The 21,494-nt window shown below is 46.2% G+C and overlaps 2 protein-coding genes across 4 annotated transcripts in view; one reads left to right on the forward strand and one right to left on the reverse strand.

Annotated features, from left to right (window-relative positions):
• DOCK1 (dedicator of cytokinesis 1) overlaps window positions 1-21,494 on the reverse strand; it is a 534,315-nt gene that overhangs the window by 464,206 nt on the left and 48,615 nt on the right. For all 3 annotated transcript variants that reach the window (XM_082423165.1, XM_082423166.1, XM_082423167.1), the window contains exons 2-6: window positions 18,031-18,114; window positions 10,538-10,578; window positions 6,528-6,583; window positions 2,961-3,057; window positions 39-187 (exon numbers count right to left, since the gene is read on the reverse strand). In XM_082423165.1, the coding sequence (XP_082279291.1) occupies window positions 39-187; window positions 2,961-3,057; window positions 6,528-6,583; window positions 10,538-10,578; window positions 18,031-18,114 (427 nt within the window). The remainder of the gene's footprint in view (window positions 1-38; window positions 188-2,960; window positions 3,058-6,527; window positions 6,584-10,537; window positions 10,579-18,030; window positions 18,115-21,494) is intronic.
• Window positions 1-21,494, forward strand: part of INSYN2A (inhibitory synaptic factor 2A) — a 248,699-nt gene that overhangs the window by 199,218 nt on the left and 27,987 nt on the right. The gene's annotated exons all lie outside the window — the stretch shown is intronic.

The following is a 21,494-nucleotide window of genomic DNA, read 5'->3' on the forward strand; positions in this document are numbered from 1 at the left end:
ATAATTTAAGCATGAAATCATCTTTCAAATAAACAAACCTGTTTCCATAATCAATTTTGGCAGTGACTTTCTTCTTCAGTTCTTTGAGCTCATCCTGTGGCAGAGTTCCAGAAAGAATTTGTGATCGCCACTCAATAAGGTCGTAGATCATGTGCCGAACGTTTCGAAACATCTCCCTGTTATCTTGCTAGATGAGGGGGGAAAAGCCAAGTGTTAAGTTCTTGATTTAAAAGAGCATTGTGGATTTCTCTTGTTCTCAAATAGACATGTCTGTGCTTTATATGATGGTGTTCAATTAATTTCAAATTAAAGATGTTTTTAGCACGGAACTGAACACGCTAGATAGAATTTGGTTCCCATCACACACGAAAAGATTAAAAGAATAAAAGACAATGCACGATCTTGCATATTCCAGCCAACCAGAGTGGACCAGGGCAGGATCTGGACTTGGAGCCTCAAAGCCAGCACGGGAGCTTCTAGAGTCTGGCCCATGAGTGGGCAACCCTTGTAGCTCCCTGAGGAAGTGCCCAGCCTACAGATCTTGCCTACTGAGACTTCAGAATACCTTCTCCCCCAATAATTCTCAGCACACAGAGAAACTCAACCCTGAGGCCTGCCTGTCAGCTGAGCTACAAGAGAATGTGCCTCTGGGCTCTTCTGGTGACTGTGGTGCATTTGGCATGTGCAGAGAGGCTTCTGCAAAAGGCAAAATCTGAATCTACAAGCTCTCGGTGCGTTTACGTCAAAAGGGAAGCACAAACAAGATACAAAATTCATACCTCTTATCACTTTCTACATATTCCAAGGGGTTTGATGGCACAAAGAAAAGCAACAGTTTTGCAACAGCAAGAGTACAATACATCAAGAGGGACTTCCCTGGTGGCACAGTGGTTAAGAATCCACCTGCCAAGGCAGGGGACATGGGTTCAAGCCCTGGTCCGGGAAGATCCCACATGCCGCGGAGCAACTAAGCCCGCGCGCCACAACTACTGAGCCTGCGCTCTAGAGCCTGCGAGCCACGACTACTGAAGCCAGCGCACCTAGAGCCCGTCCTCCGCGACAAGAGAAGCCACCACAATGAGAAGCCCGCGCACCGCAAAGAGTACAATTCATCAAGAAAATGAGGAATTACCCAAAGGAAAAAGAATCCTGTGGTTATTTCCATGAAAAAAAATCTAGGTGAAACCTAACTTGATAAAATTCTACATGGCATGGTGCCTATAAAAAATTAAAATGTGGTCATTGCTACATTTTAGAATAACTTCTCCTCTACATAGCTGCATCTCTCACCCCCACTATTTCTATATTTGACATCCTTTCTAGGAATTTCTAAGATCCCCACCACTTACCCATCCTATCATGCCCTAACAGGTTATCTTCCATCCCATGAGCTTTTTTCCTTAGTATCATCCTAATCTTAATTTCTTTCTTTTTTTTTTTTTTTTTTTTTTTGACCACGCCACAAGGCTTGCAGAATCTTAGTTCCCCAACCAGGGATCGAACCCGGGCCCACGGCAGTGAAAGCACTGAGTCCTAACCAACCACTGGACGACCAAGGAACTCCCATAATCTGAATTTCTTAAATGAAAACTAAATAATCAAAATCATTGGTTTATTCTAAACTTAAGTTTGTTTCCATCTTATTAATTCTCCTTGTCCAGTTTTACAAAGCATTACCAAATATCTAAAATCCTTAATATTTTCCTAACTTGTCTACAGCCACAGAGCAGAGCGGAAAAAAAATATTTATGAGCTTATATATATATATAATATATATATAAAATAAGCACTGTTGTTTAGCTTTGCACAAATCTAGCAATGTAAATCCCTAAGAGGCAAATGTGAATGTTTTAAAAGGAAACCAAGGTGATAGTTAGGAATGCCTGTCCCGGGGTCGCACGGCTAAAACCGTGTCCACTAACGTATTTCTCAGCATCAACTCCTGTTTGTTTTGCTGCTGCGTTTTTGTTTAAAAATTGCTAACATGAAACACCGACTCCAAAATTGCTCAGATTTACACAAAACGTTCACGGCTAACTTTACGCTTTTAGGTTTTTGAGAACATTTGATGAACAATTACTGCAACTGCTTATTACTGTGCACTTATAGGAAACCACGGTATAATCAAAAGCAACAAGGCTGCCTGGAGTGCAGCTGTGGGCCACTGGGAAGTTTTCTGTCCCCGAGAAATGGAAGCACGGCCGTCCCTCCCGAGTCCAGGCTTTGTGCTGACAACATTAGCAGATGGGAAATCAAGACTCTGAAGAGAAATACAGGCTTAACAAAAGGTATTCTTCTCCAAATATGAATGTATGTGCAAAGAAACGCCCCGGGGAATACGAAATGGAAGATGTCAGGGCTCCAAACTCGCCGCATTAATAAGGCTTCTTCCGTCATCAGGAGAACTGGACATCGCACACGAAGCCAGAAAGTAAACTATTTCCCTCCCTCTGCAACAGACACGCTTAGGTCTAGAAGACTATGTCATTTTTCTCAAATGATAAGAGGCATTATCTACATGCAAACAATGGCAAAGATAGTCATCCCTCTCTACTGCATCCATAAAGAAGCACCTACGACAGTTGAAAAGAAGATTTTCGCTTTCATACTCACATACAAACTTTGAGGGAACCCCAGCGCAGGTTGCCTCAGCCTGTCTTCCAAAGCCTGCAAGCAGCCCATTTCCCTTTCCAACACAAGGAAAGGTGAAACCCATGGCCCCTTCCTTGACAGCCACTTCCCTGCAGTGAGCACGGCTACACCCCAACACAAAGCAGGTGGAAGGGCACGTGGTCCCTGAGGGTGGCCAGAATACTGGGCCAGGCTGCTAAGTATGACCCGCTCCCACAAGCTCTGCTTTTGAGGTTCCCGGAAAAAGGAAAGCTATCCTGTTGGTTCAGCAGGGTCCAAAAAGACCATTCTCTATTGCTAAGCTCCGATTCAAAATCCCATTTTCTCACCACGTAGAGCTGCCTCCAGATGGTGGACCACTCTCTCAGTGTTGTGGTGACTTCCTGTATGAGCGGGAGGTCGCCTGGGATGACCGTTTCATGTTGCCTGGGAAGGATGGAGGAAAGGACAGAGACGGTCATGGCTTCGTTAAACCAGGGGTACCTTGTAAATTCCAAATCTAGGCCACAGTGTGCAATATTTAAGCAAATGGAGAGACGGTATACAAATAAGACTGTGCCCACAAAGGAATACATACATCTCTAAGAATGACAAGTAATTTCTGTACAGAGTCTGAGAATGCTGGTACATCATCTTCCGTGTAAGCCATCTACCTCATATGTCAAGGTTAAGATGAAGGAGGCAAGTAACATCCCATCAGAACATCAACGTCTGAGAAGTGGAAAGTATATTCATCATATGTGTACCCATCTATTTTATAGATGCCATAAATTACCACCAGTCTGTGTGGCATTAAAATGCAGGTTTGGGATAAGACGATTTTTTACATTTCCATCAGGCCTAAAACTCATTATATGATAACATACATGAAGCGGTTATCCTTGCGAAATATGAGCGAGGTTACAGCTTTCAAGTGTCCACAGGTGCCCTGATCCCCAAATTCTGATTATCCTCTTTCCCTTTTCTCTCCACCCCAGAAGGTTAACCCTTGACTTATTCTTGGCTCATGATCTATCGATATTTGTGCACTGGTTTTTATTAAATCAACCATTGTTTTCTGGTCATGTGCTCTGCGTCAGGCATTGCGCTAAGTAGGACTCATAATATTGATATTTGGGACCGGGTCAGAGACTGAATTTGGTGGCTTGTGAAGTTAGACCACCTGGGCCTACAGGTCCTGAGAAGACAAGACTCCCATCAACATGAAGTGTCCAGGGGGCACTGAAATAGGTCCCACCTACCTATCTTCAACTGCCTGGAGCCCAGACCCGTGGGCGGGACCCTCACTGCAGCTCACAGTCGGGGTTCAGGGCTGCGATGACTCACTGAGGCGGGGTGATCCCCAAGGAAGAAACACTGGAGTTCCTGAGAGAGGGCCAGTCCCTCCAGAGAGGTCTGGCCACGTGCACCAGCGGGAGTAGCGGGGACCAGACGTCCGCGGAGGGCTGCCCGCGGGACCACCCCACACTAAAGCGCCGTTAGGAATTACCCTTTGATGGGCCATCCTCAGGGTCCATCACAGGACGTGACGGTTACAAGAGCCCTACCACCTCCGTCACCGAGTTCCCCAGTAGGGATGTTGATGAAAATGTGGCTGACGTCACATGGCTGTGATGTCATCCTTGCAAAGCCTCCAGGGAGAGCTTCTCTACTCACAGCGCGAGGAGACTCGCCAGCAATTGGGCTGCATTCATGTCACAGAGCCTGAGTTTCACGCTGGGTCCACCGGGCTCTTCCCACTGGCTAGGAGACACCTGGAACTCAATGAGACCCCGCTTTCCCCACGGGCAGAGGGCCTCACTGCACACGGTGGACCCTGGGCTCGGCTCCGGATCCTTCTCACCTTCTTTCCTGAACTGGCCTGATCTGTCCCTTGGACTAAGTGCCAGCTGGCTCTAAGGTATTTGCTGCAGCTGTGCTGTTACCTCTGTAACCACCCGGTTACCTGCTGGGGGCCAGCAGTAAACAAACCCAACAGCGCCTGTCACAGGTGGTGATTCATATGAGCTCCTTGGCTGTGCATGACTGAAGCAGATGTCCTGGGACAAGTCAGGGTCAGAGGTCCCCATCCAAGTGTTCCCCACAGAGAGGGCAACAAAGAACCAGAAGATAAGGAGGGTGCCCTGAGAGGGGCAGGCAGGGGTGAAGCAGGGCAGGGAAGCCTCAGAACCCACAGGAGTGGAGTGCAGCGGACGCCCGCCAGTGTCAGATGCGACAGACAAGCTCCAGAGAGGAGGGATAAGAAGACACTGGCGTCGGGGATTAGGTGTGGTAACCACGTCGGTGTCAGGGGAGCGGACAAACGGGAATTGCCTTGGTCACAAGGCTAAAGGTACAGGATCGGTGGCAGCTGCAACATAGCCACGATCTGGGGTGTCTGAGCATGAAGGAAGGCCGGTGTACAGAGAGGAGAGAGAGCCTGCAGGAGAGACAGGATGATGAACTTGGACAGCAAGGAGACAGGCAGGGGCAGGATGAAGAGTGGCCGGCACTGGAAAGGAGGAAGGACCAGGAGAAGAAAGGGAAGGTGATGCCCACGGTATCCGGAGGCAAGTACGGAGTGAGACCACCGGTCAAGTCTGAAGGCAGGAGGTTCTTTGCCAGGAGGGAGGCGGGAAGCAGGCAGGTTTGGGTGGGAGCAGCTGAGGGAGGGTTAGGGCAGGTATCGGTAACAGCAATCACAGGAGCCCTGGAGCATCGGCAGAGAACTTTCTAGATGGCTGGTTTCACCGGTGCCCCATTCGTTTGCTCACACTGGGGCATGTGACACTAACGCAGCGACAGGAACAAAAGTGTCTGTCTGCCTGTCCATCTGGCTGTAAGGGGGAGACTCCACTTACCAAGAATCCACACAATCCCTTGTGCCCTTCACTATTATGCTTCATAGTTACATTTTACATATACTCATTTGTATACATCAAAGTGCTTTTTAAAAAAATACCTGTACAGTCTGATGTCCAGACTGATCCTGATACAGACTGATGTAAAATACATGAAAAGCACACTTTATTCAACTATTTCCACAGGAGGATGAAAGTTTCACAACTTTCCTCTTTTTACTTCCCTTTGAAACTGTACATACAAAACATTTTATCTGTAGAAAAAAGGACCCTATTACAGGTCATCACATTTATGCCTCTAAATTATTTTCTTCGTTTTAATCATGCATCATGGAACTACAGAGCCCGACCTAGTCCTTTTTGTATGTTAAAAGTACACTGCTTGGAAAGGCAATTTTGTAATCAGCCGCAGAGGTGTCATTATGCAGTAATCATATGATTAGTAATTTTATCATTTACGTATTTAACTGAGTGTGAAGATGTAGCAGAGACAAAAAAGGAAACCATCTTAATGTTCCTTCCTCCAAGTTCACACCTGGCTATTCATTTGCCATTCCTGCCTAATGGGTTTCTGTTCTACAAATGTCCTTTTAAAGATCTTATACATCAGTTTTATGACCTCTAGGAAACATACATCAGCATTAGGCAACATGTAAATTCACACACGCCCCAATTTAACAACTGTTGCTTCACCCTCAACTCCATTTGCATCACAGCCTGCAAAGTCTTCCGGAAAAATGGATTCAGAGCTGGGGGTCCGTGCAGCCTTTGCCTAATAGAGTGGCTCACAGAGGAAGAACTAGGAAGCTTTCCAAATCCACATCAGGTTCAAGGAGGTTGACTGCAGTTCCGACGCTGACTTAACTTAAGACTGTGTAAAGGCTCAAAGCCATGTTATGGACAGCCCTAGAGCAGAAGTTTCCCTTCTCTCCCCAAACTCCTGTCACATCAGGGTCAATGGCACCCATTGTCCAACCCCCAACATCGCCCTGCAAAGAGCCTCAGGCCAAATACAATCACTGCATGACTTCATTTAAATATCAAGACGAGACTCACCCTTTTCCTTCAACTATGGCTTCTTTAAGATGAATATATGAAGCAGGAAATATACCCTTTGGGAGGAAAAAAGACAGTAGGTTTTATTATTAATATGAGTACTGATTGCAAATCAAACGACTGCCCCCCCAAAATGGAGGTGGGGATGGCTGGATCACTATTAAATCTGCAAGCCTAATGCTAAGTCTCATACACAACATAGCACAGAAAACAAAGAAGTGTAAAAGATGGCAACTCAGTCCGCTTGTGTTTCAAAGAGGCTGCAGATGTCTTAGAAGAAAACAGACGCAATCTGTTTGCGAAGAAAAAAATCCCACAGGGACTTTGCTGTGTCTTCTCCATGGGTCACACCTCATTTTTACTGCTGACCTCAACACAGGCAGATCCACAGCCAAATGATGCCTAAAAACAATTTCTGACAATGGCTTCTGACACTTCTTCCTTTCGAAATACTAAAATGTCATCAAAAGTTAGTTTATACCGTTGATCATCACATATGCACTGACCGCTTTCCTGACCCAAGGAGACTTTCTCAACAATCTCCAGAGGGGCCGTCAGATAAAATAGAGAAACTGGGTGCATTTCGCCCAAACCGCCAGACTCCTAGGGGGAGCGCACCAGGTTACATGAAGACAGTGCTCGGCACACAGGGGCCCAACAGACAGTTCCGAGGGAGACAGTTCCCCAAGAGGACGGTCAGTGTCAGGCGAAGTGCCAGGAGCTTTACCAGGAGTTTTGGTCCTGCTTCCTGAGCAAGGACACTACCTCCCTTCCTGGAGGGCAAGCAGTGGGGCACCAGGCCCTGGGATCTTGCAACGAAGCAACGCAAACAGGTTGCGGCTTCCCACGTGAGATGTCATGCACGCAGCAAAAAAGCCAATCGGTGGCCCTGGTGGCTTCGGGCACCTGCTGTGGGAACAGGAACTTCCGACTAGGTTTCCCTGGCATCTGGCCCCAAAGGATTTCCACAGGAAATCCAGAAACCACCCTACTAATCCTGCTTGGGAAGGGGGACGGGTACCACTGGTTCAGACTCCTCCTGCCTGCCAGGGAAGTGGCCACATTTCATGTAAAGAAGAATTATCACAGAGAGGGAAGGAGTCAGGCAGAAAGACAGAGGCTGAGCACCAAAGAGGACTGCGGGGGCCCGATGCTAGGACACCTCCAGATCCCAGGACGGTCTCCAGGTGCATAATTGATGTCAACAGGTGAGCACGGGGGCGGGGGGGGGGGACACGACGGGACGGACACACCTACAAATAAGCCAGTCTCGCCCCCTGCCCACGTCCACGGACAGAGATGTCCCTCAGTCTCGGTAAACCTGCTCTCGAGAATCACGGAGCCACAGAGGGACAGTGCAAGAAATGAGGTTGGACACATCTGGAGGCTTGAAATAAGCGACTTTTTTTTTTTTTTTAATTCATTTTATTTTTGGCTGCATTGAGTCTTCGTTGCTGCGCGCGGGCTTTCTCTAGTTGCGGCGAGCGGGGGCTACTCTTCGTAGCAGTGCGCGGGCTTCTCATTGCGGTGGCTTCTCTCGTTGCGGAGCATGGGCTCTAGGCACGTGGGCTTCAGTAGTTGTGGCACGTGGGCTTCAGTAGTTGTGACTCGCGGGCTCTAGAGCACAGGCTTAGTAGTTGTGGCACACGGGCTTAGTTGCTCCGCGGCATGTGGGATCTTCCCAGACCAGGGCTCGAACCCGTGTCCCCTGCATTGGCAGACGGATTCTCAACCACTGCGCCACCAGGGAAGCCTGAAATGAGCAACTTCTCCAGCTGGGGCGGTCAGGACCAGCCCAGATCTATTGCTCATTTGTGAATACCGATAAAAGGATGCTTCCAGAACACAGAGTCATTTACTAGGAGCCAAGTCCCTTCTCTGCTACTGCCTGGGGCAGGGGTGCTGATGCAAAATCACGACCTTTTTAAGGCTTCAACTTCCTCATCTGCTAATGAAGATTTTAGGTGGAAAAATAAATATGCCCCTACCCAGCTCTATGAGCTGTAAAGTCAGGGCCCTGTGGTGCAGGGTAGGAAGGATTAGGGCTCACACAGGCATGGGGAGTTGGAAGAGATCCCCGACTGGGAAGGTGGTACCAGACACCAACTACCAAACATCAAAGAAAAGTGAACAGCTTCCCTGGGATGCACCTAGCACATGAAGTTGCAGCTTTGTCACTGGGGAGGGGGGATGGTCCATGATCCTAATCTCTTTATTAATAAAGTCCTCAATTGTGGCTTTCTCACATGAACCTCAGGTTTTCATCTGCAGGAATACATTCTTTTTTTTTTAAATTGAAGTATAGTTGATTTACAATGTTGTGTTAATTTCTGCTGTATAGCAAAGTGACTCAGTTAAATACACACACACACACACACACACACACATTCTTTTTCATATTCTTTTCCATGATGGTTTACCACAGGATATTGAATATAGTTCCCTGTGTTTTACAATAGGACCTTGTAGTTTATCCATCTTATATGTAATAGTTTGCATCTGCTAATCCCAAATTATGGAAAAGATAATCAAGGTGAAAATAGAACTTTCCCTGGAGAAATCTATTCCACCAGCCGCCTGGTTGGAATCTACCTTGTTCAAAGCTCAAGGCTCCAGGTCATTGGATGTGTAGAGAGACTCATAGCCCAGTCTGAGCTCGGCAGGGCAGGGGTGGGAGGTCCTGGCTCCCATTTGCAGATCTGGCCCACCAGGTATCCCTAATAGCACCTCTCACATTAGGACAGACTATGCCAGAGAAAGGCTGCCGTGAAGCTCAGCCTGCATGCCTCCGAGGTGACTGAGACCAGAGGATGGACAGCTCCCACCTGTCTGGCACAGGCTGGTAGCAGGGCGTCTGGGGAAAGCAGATCGAGAAGGCCCTGTGCTTGAACAGCTGGACTTCAGCAGCCTTAGCTATAGGCTCAGGACCACAAGAGGAGCCCAGCCCAATAAGTAGATAATGAGAGGCCAAGCTAAGAAACAGAAGTAAAATGAACCATCTGTCAAGTATAATTAGATTTCATAAGGTAACGTGGACAGCCAAACCACAGCTTAGAACGGACAGTACTTCAGAATCATAGAATGAAATGGAAGAGCCATCATTCGATTTTATGAAGCCGAGAATGGAAAAGCCACAACAGAACTGTGTACGGGACTGTCCACCGCAATGTAATTGCACATCTTAGCTTCAGAAATTCAAACAACCACGCAGGCAAACTGCCCTGGAAGGCAGAACCTCTTTCTTTTGCCAGCGACGTAAGCAGCATAAAAATAGTTATAAGCAAGAGGGGAAAAAGCAAGCATGAGCTCTGCAAATCTGCTAATTTATCATCAAGGATAATGCAAGATTGAAAATCATGAGCAGTACTTTTTTTCTTAAGTCATTATACCCAGATCATATACCCAGATCATTCTCTTACACATCCTGTGCTTAAACAGGATGCAGAATTCTACCAGGAAAAGAAGAGTCCACCTCTCATGACAACAGGTCAACATCACCCCACAGCCCAGCCATTCACTCATAGAAATGAAATTGCAATTGCTACATACATATGTTGTTCAGAAGAAAACAATTCGGGAAGGAAAGTGATAAATTAGAAGTTTGGGGTTAACATATACACACTACTATATATAAAATAGATAACTAACAACGACCTACTGTATAGCACAGGGAACTCTACTCAATATTTGGTAATAACCTGTATGGGAGAAGAATCTGAAAAAAAATGGATATATGTATATGTATAACTGAATCACTTTGCTGTACACCTGAAACTAACACAACATTGATAATCAATTATACCTCAATTAACAAAATAAAAATTTTTTTAATTAAAAAAATTTTTTAAAGAAAACAATTCAGGGTAGCCCACATTTCAACCCATGTATTTTTTTAATTCAGAGAAAGAGATATATAAGGACAACCCTTAGGCACCATGAGACAGAATTTATTTCCTCGCCTGTTGTGATTTACGAAGGGACATGCACTGTGTTTAATAACAAGGACTTACCTTCTTAGACTTTTTCCTTAAGGTGTAGCCTCTGTACCACCCTAAATAAACACAAAAGTGAAAGTTAGTACAAGGAGACATCACAGCGTCCTAACAGCACCTTCCCGTTGTCGAGAACTCACTGTTTGCAGAACCAGGGAAGTCAGCCTGTAACAGAACTCAGTAATCCTAGGGCTTTGGAGAGATGCTATGGGGTTTCCTAAACAGCATCTCAAAACCGTGCTTGAAGCCTGGCCAGGGGCCTTCACACACAGACCTCCAGCTCTTTCACCTCTATCTGCCGCACGTGGCCTCGAAGGTGCCAATGAGAACTGAAGAAGCACAGTTCCAGGAGGAGGAGTGGTCCTTTTGACCATTTGGCCCTAGGCAGGCTCCTGGAGTGTGCGTTTTCGTATCTGTTCCTCCGCCGGATGGAGCGGGGTCACTGCCAAGTACACATACCAGCATCCTCAGATCATCAAGAGCTGCCGCAAAACAGAACTCCTATTGAGAGCCGACTTCCTCCCTCTAAGGGGTGGAGGGGGGCTTTGCCCTGGAGCAGCCACGATCGCACAAAGTGCTTCTGTGGCAAAGACTGGACCCCCAACAGGAAGCACCGGGCCCAGGAATACGGGTCCGCCTACCCCCTTGGGGTCTGGCCTACATTCAAGTTCCCATTCCCTCACGTGGGGAGGACAAGCAAACAGAGCAGAAGACAGACGTGCTAGCACTGTTGGCAGGAGTTAAATGCCAAATGGAAGAGACATTCAGTGCCGGACTGGACCTGACCACACCCTTGTCCCCTCCGCTTCAACTGAGGGCAGAAATCGTCCCTGCCAGTGCCCAGGGGTCCACGGCCGGTCACCCACCTCCCAACAACTCCGCCGCGGCAGGACGTCGGTGGATGTTTCCTTATCCCAAACACTCTGAAGCTGCTTTAGGCCACCTCACTCCAGAAAAGGAAATCAGAAGCTCAGACAAATTCCAACTCAGCTCCCCAGGAGCAAAAGGACGGAGATACTTGGAAAGTGCCAGTCGAGTCAACTCCCAGAGAACAACCAAGTATTGGGTTTTTATACAGTATAAAATAGTCAAACCTCGGAAACCTGGGATACATGAACGAAGGTGCCCAGAAACTGAAAACGGGCCTATATTGCACCAATGACCACACACCTCTAACAGAGCAATAATTTAACAACCAGAGGTGGAGAGGAACCAGAAAGTGATGGGGTTAAGATCCTCCAGGGATTATGAACAGATGCTTTCTGAGCATTCAGAAAAGAAGCTGGAAATTGCTAGGAGCCTCGCAAAGGATTTGCTAAGACCTAGATACAACCAATGAACCCATTTCATTTCCTGACAAGGGAACTACACAGATTGATTAGGGGGCACCGCAGACACAAAATGTCTAGATTTTGCTGCACATTTGGAGGATTACCTCCTGAGAGCCATGCACTGTCTCCTTCGGTGGTTTCTACCTGCCAAGGCCAGAATCAGCGTCCATCTAGGACAGTGTTCACTGGAAAAAGATGGAAGGTCAATGTAGTAAGTTGTTCAAAAGGCTGTATTCAATGTAAAGGACTGTCCGCTGTCCTGTTATTTTATCCTTCCCGTATTTTCAGTATTACTTTGCCCTTCCTCTTCTGAAACTGACATGGGATGAATGTCCTAGAACATCTAAGGAAATACTTCAAAGTGACAAGAAGAAGACAGAAACCAAGTCAAAAGTAAGCAATGTTTATAAACAATGTATAGAAGAAGGAACCTAAAAGACTTACACATGAATGAAGAGATGCTCACACTAATAATCAGATAAATGAACATTTAAAACATAATGTTACTGCACGGTTATTATAGGGAGGGAAATCTCAAGGCTACAGGATTCAGGCAGCCCCTGGCACTGAGGTTGGGAGTGGAGGCCACACAACCAGTGTGAGTGTGACCCTACTTATCCAGAGTATATACCCCGACACCCCGCGAGCAGCCACGCGCCCCAAAGACATCCCACATACCCATCCACACGCAGCGGGGCAGACGCAGGAGACCCATGGCAGCGTGATCTAGGGGGGCAGAACGAGTGCCCTAACTGGGGGGTGGTTAGTAAAACGTGCAGGTGCACCCAGAGCAGTGAGGGCCATGGACTAAATACATACACACAACAGGGCTGCGTCTTAGAGCACAGCGCTGAGTGAAAAGGTAAGAAACAGAATGAGGGTCTTCCCTGGTGGCGCAGTGGTTAAGAATCCGCCTGCCAATGCAGGGGACACGGGTTCGAGCTCTGGTCCAGGAGGATCTCACGTGCCGCGGAGCAACTAAGCCTGTGCGCCACAACTGCTGAGCCTGCGCTCTAGAGCCCACGAGCCACTACTACTGAGCCCACGTGCCACAATTACTGAAGCCCGTGCACCTAGAGCCTGTGCTCCACAAGAGAAGCCACTGCAACGAGAAGCACGCGTACCGCAACAAAGAGTAGCCCCCACTCGCCATAACTAGAGAAAGTCCGCGTGCAGCAACGAAGACCCAACGCAGCCAAAAATAAATAAATAAATTTTTTTAAAAAAGGAAACAGAATGAGAGCTACAACCACATTTATATACATGACCTAGAGGGGTGGGATAGGGAGGGTGGGAGGGAGGCTCAAGAGGGAGGGGATATGGGGATATATGTATGCATATAGCTGATTCACTTTGTTGTGCAACAGAAACTAACACAGTATTGTGAAGCAATTATACTCCAATAAAGATCTATTAAAAAAAAATATATATATATATATATATATGCATACCAACCAGTACAGGCCAAGAGAAAAATTCACTTCAAACACAGCAGAAGGGTTTTCCAGGAGAAGGGAGAGGAGAAAGAGTTGAGCTACCGGGATAAAAAAGATAAGGAGTCTTTTTCTTTTATTTTACTTTATGATAATAGACGGTGGTTTCTTTTTTAATGGCCTTCCTAAGCAAAAAGAAGACCTAGGGTTTCCCTTCCCAAGAATTTCTGCATCTGTTATGCTTTCCACCAACTGAGCCCCCAGACTATGTGCCAGAGGCCACGCTAGACAGAGCAAATGTAGAAATATCAATAGATTAGACCCAATTTCTGCCCTCCAAGGGCTCACACACCGGAAGATTCCCCTACGACAAGCAGGGCTCAAACCACCAACAAGGGCAGAGATTTGAGCGTGAAGGAGAGAGGACATCCCTGCAAAGGCTTCATGCAGGGAAGTGGGGGGACACAGAAGGGTGATGAGTGGCTGCTGCTTTGGGGGGGCGGGCCGCAGGGAACGCAGCTAGGCGCAGGAAGATGCGAATGGCTCACTGAATTAACAGGCTGATTCGCTCCTCCCAGGCAGGGCTCAACCAACCTGCTCCAAACAAGAGACACCCCCCACCCAAGAGACACCCACCCAACGGCAAGTATAGGTCAGACGTAGTCCCGAAACTCGGGGAGGGCCCCGTCCAGCCCAGGAAAATGGCAGCCAAGTCAGTGGGTACACTGGAGCGTTCCCAACAGGACAGGAGCACACACGCTCAAGTCCAGGGCTGGAACCAACTGAGGACGGGACCAGGCAGAACAAAGCAGGCGCAAGGGAGCCGGAAAGGAGCTTCTGCCCAGGGAGGTGTGCTTAGGCGGAGTCTTCAAGGATGGCTACTCAGATGGAGGAAGGAGGAGGGAGGCCCGGCAGAGCACAGGTGCAGAGGGGCGCTCACCAAGCATCTGAGGAGCCACCAGCAGCAAAGCTAGGACACGCATGAGAAAAAGGCTGGGGGGACTTCCCTGGTAGCGCAGCGGATAAAACTCCACGCTCCCAATGCAGGGGGACCAGGTTCGATCCCTGGTCAGGGAATTAGATCCCACACGCATGCCGCAACTAAGAGTTCGCATGCCGCAACTAAGAGTTCACACGCCGCAACTAAGGAGCCGGCGCAACCAAATAAGTAAATAAATTATAAATATTAAAAAATAAAAGGCTGGGGCTCAGGTGCGACAGGAGGAAACCAGATCACTAAGGTCCTGGGTCCTGCCCAACTCACAAGTACCTGCCTGAAGACGGACAGCACAGTCACCTGTGTCAGGTGTATTGTGTCCTGCTCTGAGTACTGAACAACAGTACAGCCAAAGGCCGGATCTGACCAAACCATGTCCTAACGGACAGCATCTGCGTGCACACTGGGCGTTCTGGAGCTGTCCTGGGTACAATATTTTGCAGGCACCCGGGGCGGGGGCGGGGGTGGGGCGCAGACCCAGCCCAGAGGATGGAGGTTCTGGAAGCAACAAAGGATGAGAGGCACAGCTGCGGTGCTCTTCCACTGGGCTGGGGCCAGGTGGCCAGTCACCTGGGACAAGGTGCAAAGGATGCCTGCGGGGTGGAGGCTGCACGGGAGGGCCTGGTGGTCTTCTGTGAAATGACAGCCTTATCAACATGACTACTTTTCCCAGTTTGTTGTGGGTTGAACTGTGTTCTGCCCACCCCAAACAGATGCTGAAGTCCTAACTCCCTCTACCTGTGGGTGTACCCGTATCTAGAAATAGGGTCTTGCCAGATAATCAAGTTACGATGAGGTCATTACAGTGGACCTAATCCAATATGGTGTCCTTATAAAAAGGAGGAATAGACAGTCAAAGTCAAGCACAGGGAGGACGCCATGTGATCATAAAGGCAGAAACTAGGGCGTTGCATCTACAAGGCAAGGAAGGCCAGCGATGTCAGCAAACTACCAGAAGCTTGGGGAGACCCGTGGAACCGCTTGCCCCTCTCAGCCCTGAGAAGCAACCAACCCTGCCAACACCTTGATCTTGGACTTATAGCCTCCAGAACTGTGAGGGAACACATTTCTGTTGTTTAAACTCCCCACTGTACGGTACTTTGTTACAGTCGCCCCAGAAAACCCAGAGGCAGTCCTCTCAAGACCTTCAGTTGACAGATGCTGGTGGCAGGAAAAGGAATTAAGGTGCATTTTGGAAGAAAATAGATCATTATCACTTTGAAAAATCTGAACAAATTAAGTTCCAGTGTTGTGGTTTCATCAAAAGAATGCCTTCCTAATCTGGGTGCAATCTCCTCTCATACAGGCACAGCATCCAGCCCATGGAGATCCTTCTGGAAATGAGCAGGTGATAGGATTGGCACCTCCTTGGCTGGAGAGTCACCTAATCAACATCGGTGACCTGGGCTCACCTCTCCTGTCTGGTTGACCCCAGACACTGCTTAAAGGCAGAGGCATACCCTGAATGACCCCTCAAAGCTCAATCCACCTCCCTGGTGACCGGAAAAGTTCTTTTCTTTGTTCTGTGCTCCAAGCCTCCATGAGCCTGAGACAGAAAAATTAACCATAACTTCCAGATAAATGTGTTCTTTCAACCTTAATAAAAGGAATGATCATCTAGAAATTATATTCTCCAGAGCAATCCCAGTAATATCCTACCCTGAACAGGATCACATAGAAAAGGAAAGTTAAATTTGACAAACATAAATAAATTTTCTTCGGGGAAAAGTGGAAGGGGCGAGGAGAAAAGAAGAGAAGGCCAAATTCTAATATAATCCATAAAATTTAAACAGAACAAGAGGAAAGAGCAGAAAAACAATTGTTCCATTGTTATTTGATGACAATAAAGTCACCAAGTTTCCCAAAATCAAAACTACTTCCCCAAATGCATTTCTCTGACTGGATTCTGACTAAAACCAAAAAAAGACAGCAGTTAAAGAAGGGGAAGTCGTTTTATGTTACAGGGTCTTTACAAAGACTGGAATATTTTTATCAGGACTTAGAAGATTGATGAGCCCGGAAACTAAGTGCTCACTGAAGAATCCTTTATCACGATGCTGGCCAAAAAGTCAAATGCCTGCCAGCCATTTTTTTTTTTTTTTTTTAGTTAAATGTACAGGGATCATCGACTCACCTAAGGATTCCCCTGTTTAAAGAGTGCATTCGTCTTACAAAGCAAAAAACAAGAAGTCGCAGCCCCTGCTACCCCGGGCTGCACAGGAAATTGTTATCTACTCAGGAACGACGTCATTGTCCAGTGTTTATTAACCAGGATTTCAAATACAACTGACCGGGGGCAGAAATAAAAAAAGATGTAAGAGCACTCTTCCTTCAGATCAGAAGAGTGTCCGAGATGAGAGGTTTGATCCTTAACCTCTTGTTAATTTCTCTGTTTCCTCTCAGCCACTGGCCATATATATACTGGGAGCAGATAAGGCAATCCAACTGTCAGCTGTAAAAACTGAGATCAGGCAGAACGTGCCCATTGCAGCTACTCACTCACATAAAGACCGGTTCTGTTTTTGCAGTATTACATCTGCTTCCAGGCATATGCCACGAAAGTTGATTTTTTTTTCCCCGCAATAGGACATTTCTTAGGGTAAAAGGTGCAAATGGAATGGAATTCCAAGCCAGCATGAGTCGGATGGGGAAGTGAGGGACATGGACGTGGGTATTTTAATGAGTTTGTGCTTCTCCAGGAACACGGGAGCAAGCTGCAGCTTGCCTGGTTCACAGAAGCTGAACGCTGCGTCACTCGCATGCAGAGAGGATTCCAAAGACCGAGTCTGAAGATCAATTTGTGATTACTATAGGATGTCTGCAATTTCCTCTCCCCGTCGCCCAACCTCCTACTTGGAAGGGTCTGGCTAAACCCAATCTGAAAGCCATTTTGCTGTTGGAATTATCAATTTTAATCTGTTCTCTTTTTTCCTATGTTGTATGGAAGTCACCCCTTTGAACAGGAAACAAAGCCACCAACACTCCTCTCACACATGTGAGGAGTCTAAAAGTCAAGCCCGTCATTGCTCCTCTTCTGTGCAACGATAAACCACAGCATAAAACGAAAGGTGTCCCGTTTTAATGATTTGCAAAACCCTAAATATGAAAACCAATTGTCTGAAAAACCAAGGACATCAGGAAACCACTGTCACCCTCAGTATATTTATTGGATAATTACAACAATTGCTTTACTGGACCACATCCCACAAAGCTGTAACAATCTCTGCTCACCCCTCAGAAAATGGGGTCATAGATTTTTTAAAAAGGAAATAAGATATGACAATTTTGGTTCCTCTCAGGAAGTTGTTAACAAGTCTACCTGAGAGCATAAAAAGTCTCACCATTCACATAAAACACCTCAAAACAATGAGCCTAACACTAAAATATCTTAAATGTATTTTAAAAACTTTTTTCAAGTGGTGAGTTATTAACAGTCAAGATGGACATACATTTGCAAAAAAGGAAACAATGGGTTTTTTTTTTCTTAACAATAAAACAACTATTTCAACAGAAAACTTGAGAAGTTAAAAGTTTAGGAATTTAGTTTTAAGTTCACCTTAAATTAAAAAAAAAAAAAAGATTTAAATAACAGATAACCTCACCACTGCCCTTTCCCGATTCGGCATCTATCGTGCAAGAAAACGAACCATACACGCTTTCCTAACAGGGTAATGCTTTGCCCATTACGCACTGAAAAATGTACTAACTGCACAAAACTACAAACGGAAAGACACCAAAATAAATACGCACCTTCATACGTTTCCAGGATGTGCACGGTGTCTCCTATTTGTAAAGAAAGTTCATCCGCTCCCCTGGCATCATAGTTATAAAAAGCTGTTGAGAGGAAAAAGAGGTAAGAAGATATCAGTAAAGGTAACTATGTTGGATTCTTTCTGCCCGTTTTTAAGACTGAAATATTCAGTCTGTGCCTGGATCATCCTCTCTGGTACCCACAAAAGGAGGCATTTTTTTCAAGGGTCCTCAGTTTAAGAAGAAGAAATTCATAACTACTCATAACGCCAGAAAACCACAAGTGGTTTACTGCGGTAAAATACATATGATGTGAAATTTGCCTTTTTAACTATTTTCAAGTGTACAGTTCAGTGATGTTAGTTACATTCACAATGTTGCTCTCCCATCACCACCATCAATTTCCAGAACTTTTTCATCACTCCAAACAGAAACCCCATAACCGTTAAGCAATCACTCCCTATCCCTCCCTCCGCCAGCCCCTGATAACCTGTAACTCACTTTCTGTCTCTACGAATTGGACTACTCCAGCCACCCCATTAATCATACATTATTATCCTTTTGTGTCTGCTTCCTCCACTTAGCATAACGTTTTCAAGGTGTATGCACATCGTACCATGTATCAGAACCTCATTTCTTTTTATGGTGGAATAATGTTTATAATAGAAAGAAAACTAAAGCTCTTGTCAACAACATTTCAGTTATCACTTCATATACTATCTTATATTTCCATTAACAGACTTTTTTCATTAGATGACTTTTTCCTATCTGTAAATCAATGACACATGGACTGAATATTTTTTGAAAACCAAACTGATTCTTTAAATTACCATATAGCCAATGCTGCTACTAAGCAATCAAATGGGCAAAAAATATGTCTAATATTAGGAAGCAGTCCTTCAAACTGACAATATGCAACAAGTGTCTGAAATCCCTGGGACTTCCCTGGTGGTCCAGTGGGTAAGACTCCGTGCTCCCACTGCAGGGGGCCGGGGTTCGATCCCTGGTCGGGGAACTAGATCCCACATGCCGCAACGAAGAGTTTGCATGCCGCAACTAAGAAGTCTGCATGCCGCAACAAAGATCCCGCGTGCTGCAACTAAGACCCGGCGCAGCCAAAAATAAATAAATAATAAATTAGTAAATAATTAAAAAAAAAAAAAAAAAGCAGTTCTCTTCCTCCTAGCTAAGCATGTAAAAGTCATTCCATTAAATTCAGGCCAAACTTTTGCTCAAGCATGGAGATAAAGGCAACTATCACACTGCTTATGATTCCCAAATATTCAATTAGCCCATAAATACAGTGATGTTTTTCCTTCCCAGTGGATTCTCCCTAAAAAGATGTCAGACTTGAGGCAAAATTCATCGTAAACCTTTCACCAATCAGGATCAAACTCTCATCCATCCATCCTGAACACCCTGTTGGACTAGGCTGTCCTTTACGGGCACCATTACTGTGTCCATTTCTGGAGTTCTCCCTGGTCACATCATGTGCAAACTTCTCCAACAAGCATGGGGGGCCTCCATCATCTGACTGACCGCCTGGCCCTCCTTCCAACCACACACTCCTGGTCCCTGTCACTGCTTCTCCTTGAAAGAAAGAAGCCACACCTGTGTGTCACTCCTTATTCCTCCCCTGCCAAAGGGGTCTTCCCACCAGTGTCACGTCTTCCAGAGAGCGAAGTCCAAGCATGTGTTGGCTCTTTCAAACCCCTTCTGCAAAAATACCCAGCAACACAGCACACTTCCTGTCGCCAGCTCCATAATCAAGCTACATTTGTGGTCTCTGGAAGCAGACAGAATGGGCAGGGTACCACCTCTCCTCATGTAGACCTGGGTGACCTCCAGCAAATGCCCTATCCTGCGCATCTTCAGCTTCCCCATCTGTATAATAAGGAGACTGATATCTACCTCATAGGATGGTGTGTGTACTTTGTATCTTGAAGAAAACAATGCTGGTGGGACTTCCCTGCTGGCACAGTGGCTAAGAATCCGCCTGCCAATGCAGGGGACATGGGTTCGATCCCTGGTCTGGGAAGATCCCACATGCCGCAGAGCAACTAAGCCCACGCACCACAAATACTGAGCCTGCGCTCTAGAGCCTGCGAGCCACAACTACTGAGCCTGCGAGCCACAACTACTGAAGCCCACGTGCCCAGAGCCCACACTCCACAACAAGAGAAGCCACCGCAATGAGAAGCCCGCGCACCCCAATGGAGAGTAGCCCCCGCTCGCCGCAACTAGAGAAAGCCCACACACAGCAACGAAGACCCAACGCAGTCAATAAATAAATAAATAAAAATGAATTAAAAAAAAAAAAAAAAAAAAACAATGCTGGGACTTCCCCGGTGGTCCAGTGGTTAAGACTCTGCACTCACAATGCAGGGGGCCCGGGTTCGATCCCGGGTCAGGGAACTAGATCCCGCATGCCGCAACTAAGATCCCGCATGCTGCAACCAAGACCCGGCGCAGCCAAATTAAAAAAAAAAGAAATGGATCTGTTAATTTGATGCAATGTGTTGCCTGCAGTGAACACTTAGTAAATTGTAAAAGCTCTTACTGTGTTTGAGGGTATTTTGTTTTTACTGCCACGAAGACTTAGCAGACTATCACATGTTCACAAAGGTGCTTTGTGTCCACCTAGAGGGGTGGGATACGGAGGGTGGGAGGGAGACGCAAGAGGAAGGAGATATGGGGATATATGTTTATGTATAGTTGATTCACTTTCTTATACAGCAGAAACTAACACACCATTGTAAAGCAACTATACTCCAATCAAGATGTTACAAAAATAAAATAAAACATCAGTAACCATATATACATAGAAAATTCTATTTTCACAGGTATTTTCCTATATTTGAGTTTTGTTTCCTATATTTGAGTGAGTTTCACCCAAACTCATGAAATTTAAATGTCAACTGACATAAATGGTTATTAGTAGTTATTAAGTTTATTTAGCATTTTATGGTGAATCTTTAACAAGAAATAACAGCATTAGATAAAGAAAGCTCAGAACATATGCCAGCCTCTCCCAGCCCAGCACAACCCCTTTCAAAGTCTTTAGGAACCATAAATGCATTTATCATCGTTCTTAACAGCATCCTTGCTAGCATGCCTATTCTATTACAGATGCGGAAAAAATAAACATGTCAAAAACAATACAAATAAAATAAAACGGACAAATCCACTGTAAATATTCAGGTCCATGTGAATTTGTAAGGCATACACGCAAAAACCTTTAAGTAGTAGCCCCTCCATCTCTGAAGCAGGCAGAGAAAAGCAGTTGTGAAAATCTCATACAAGAATAGAGACATTTCAAATTTAACTATGAAATGAGGCTTAAAGACCCATGATTTCACAGATGAAGGGAAAGGGAGCCTCCGAGGGTTTACGCACGTGGCCCCAAATGACACAGCAGAGCTTGGACCACGACAATGGCCGCCCAGCCCCCAGCCTTAAGGATC

Source organism: Balaenoptera physalus (genome assembly GCF_965194825.1).
Source record: "Balaenoptera physalus genome assembly, chromosome: 14".
Lineage (NCBI taxonomy): Eukaryota > Metazoa > Chordata > Mammalia > Artiodactyla > Balaenopteridae > Balaenoptera > Balaenoptera physalus.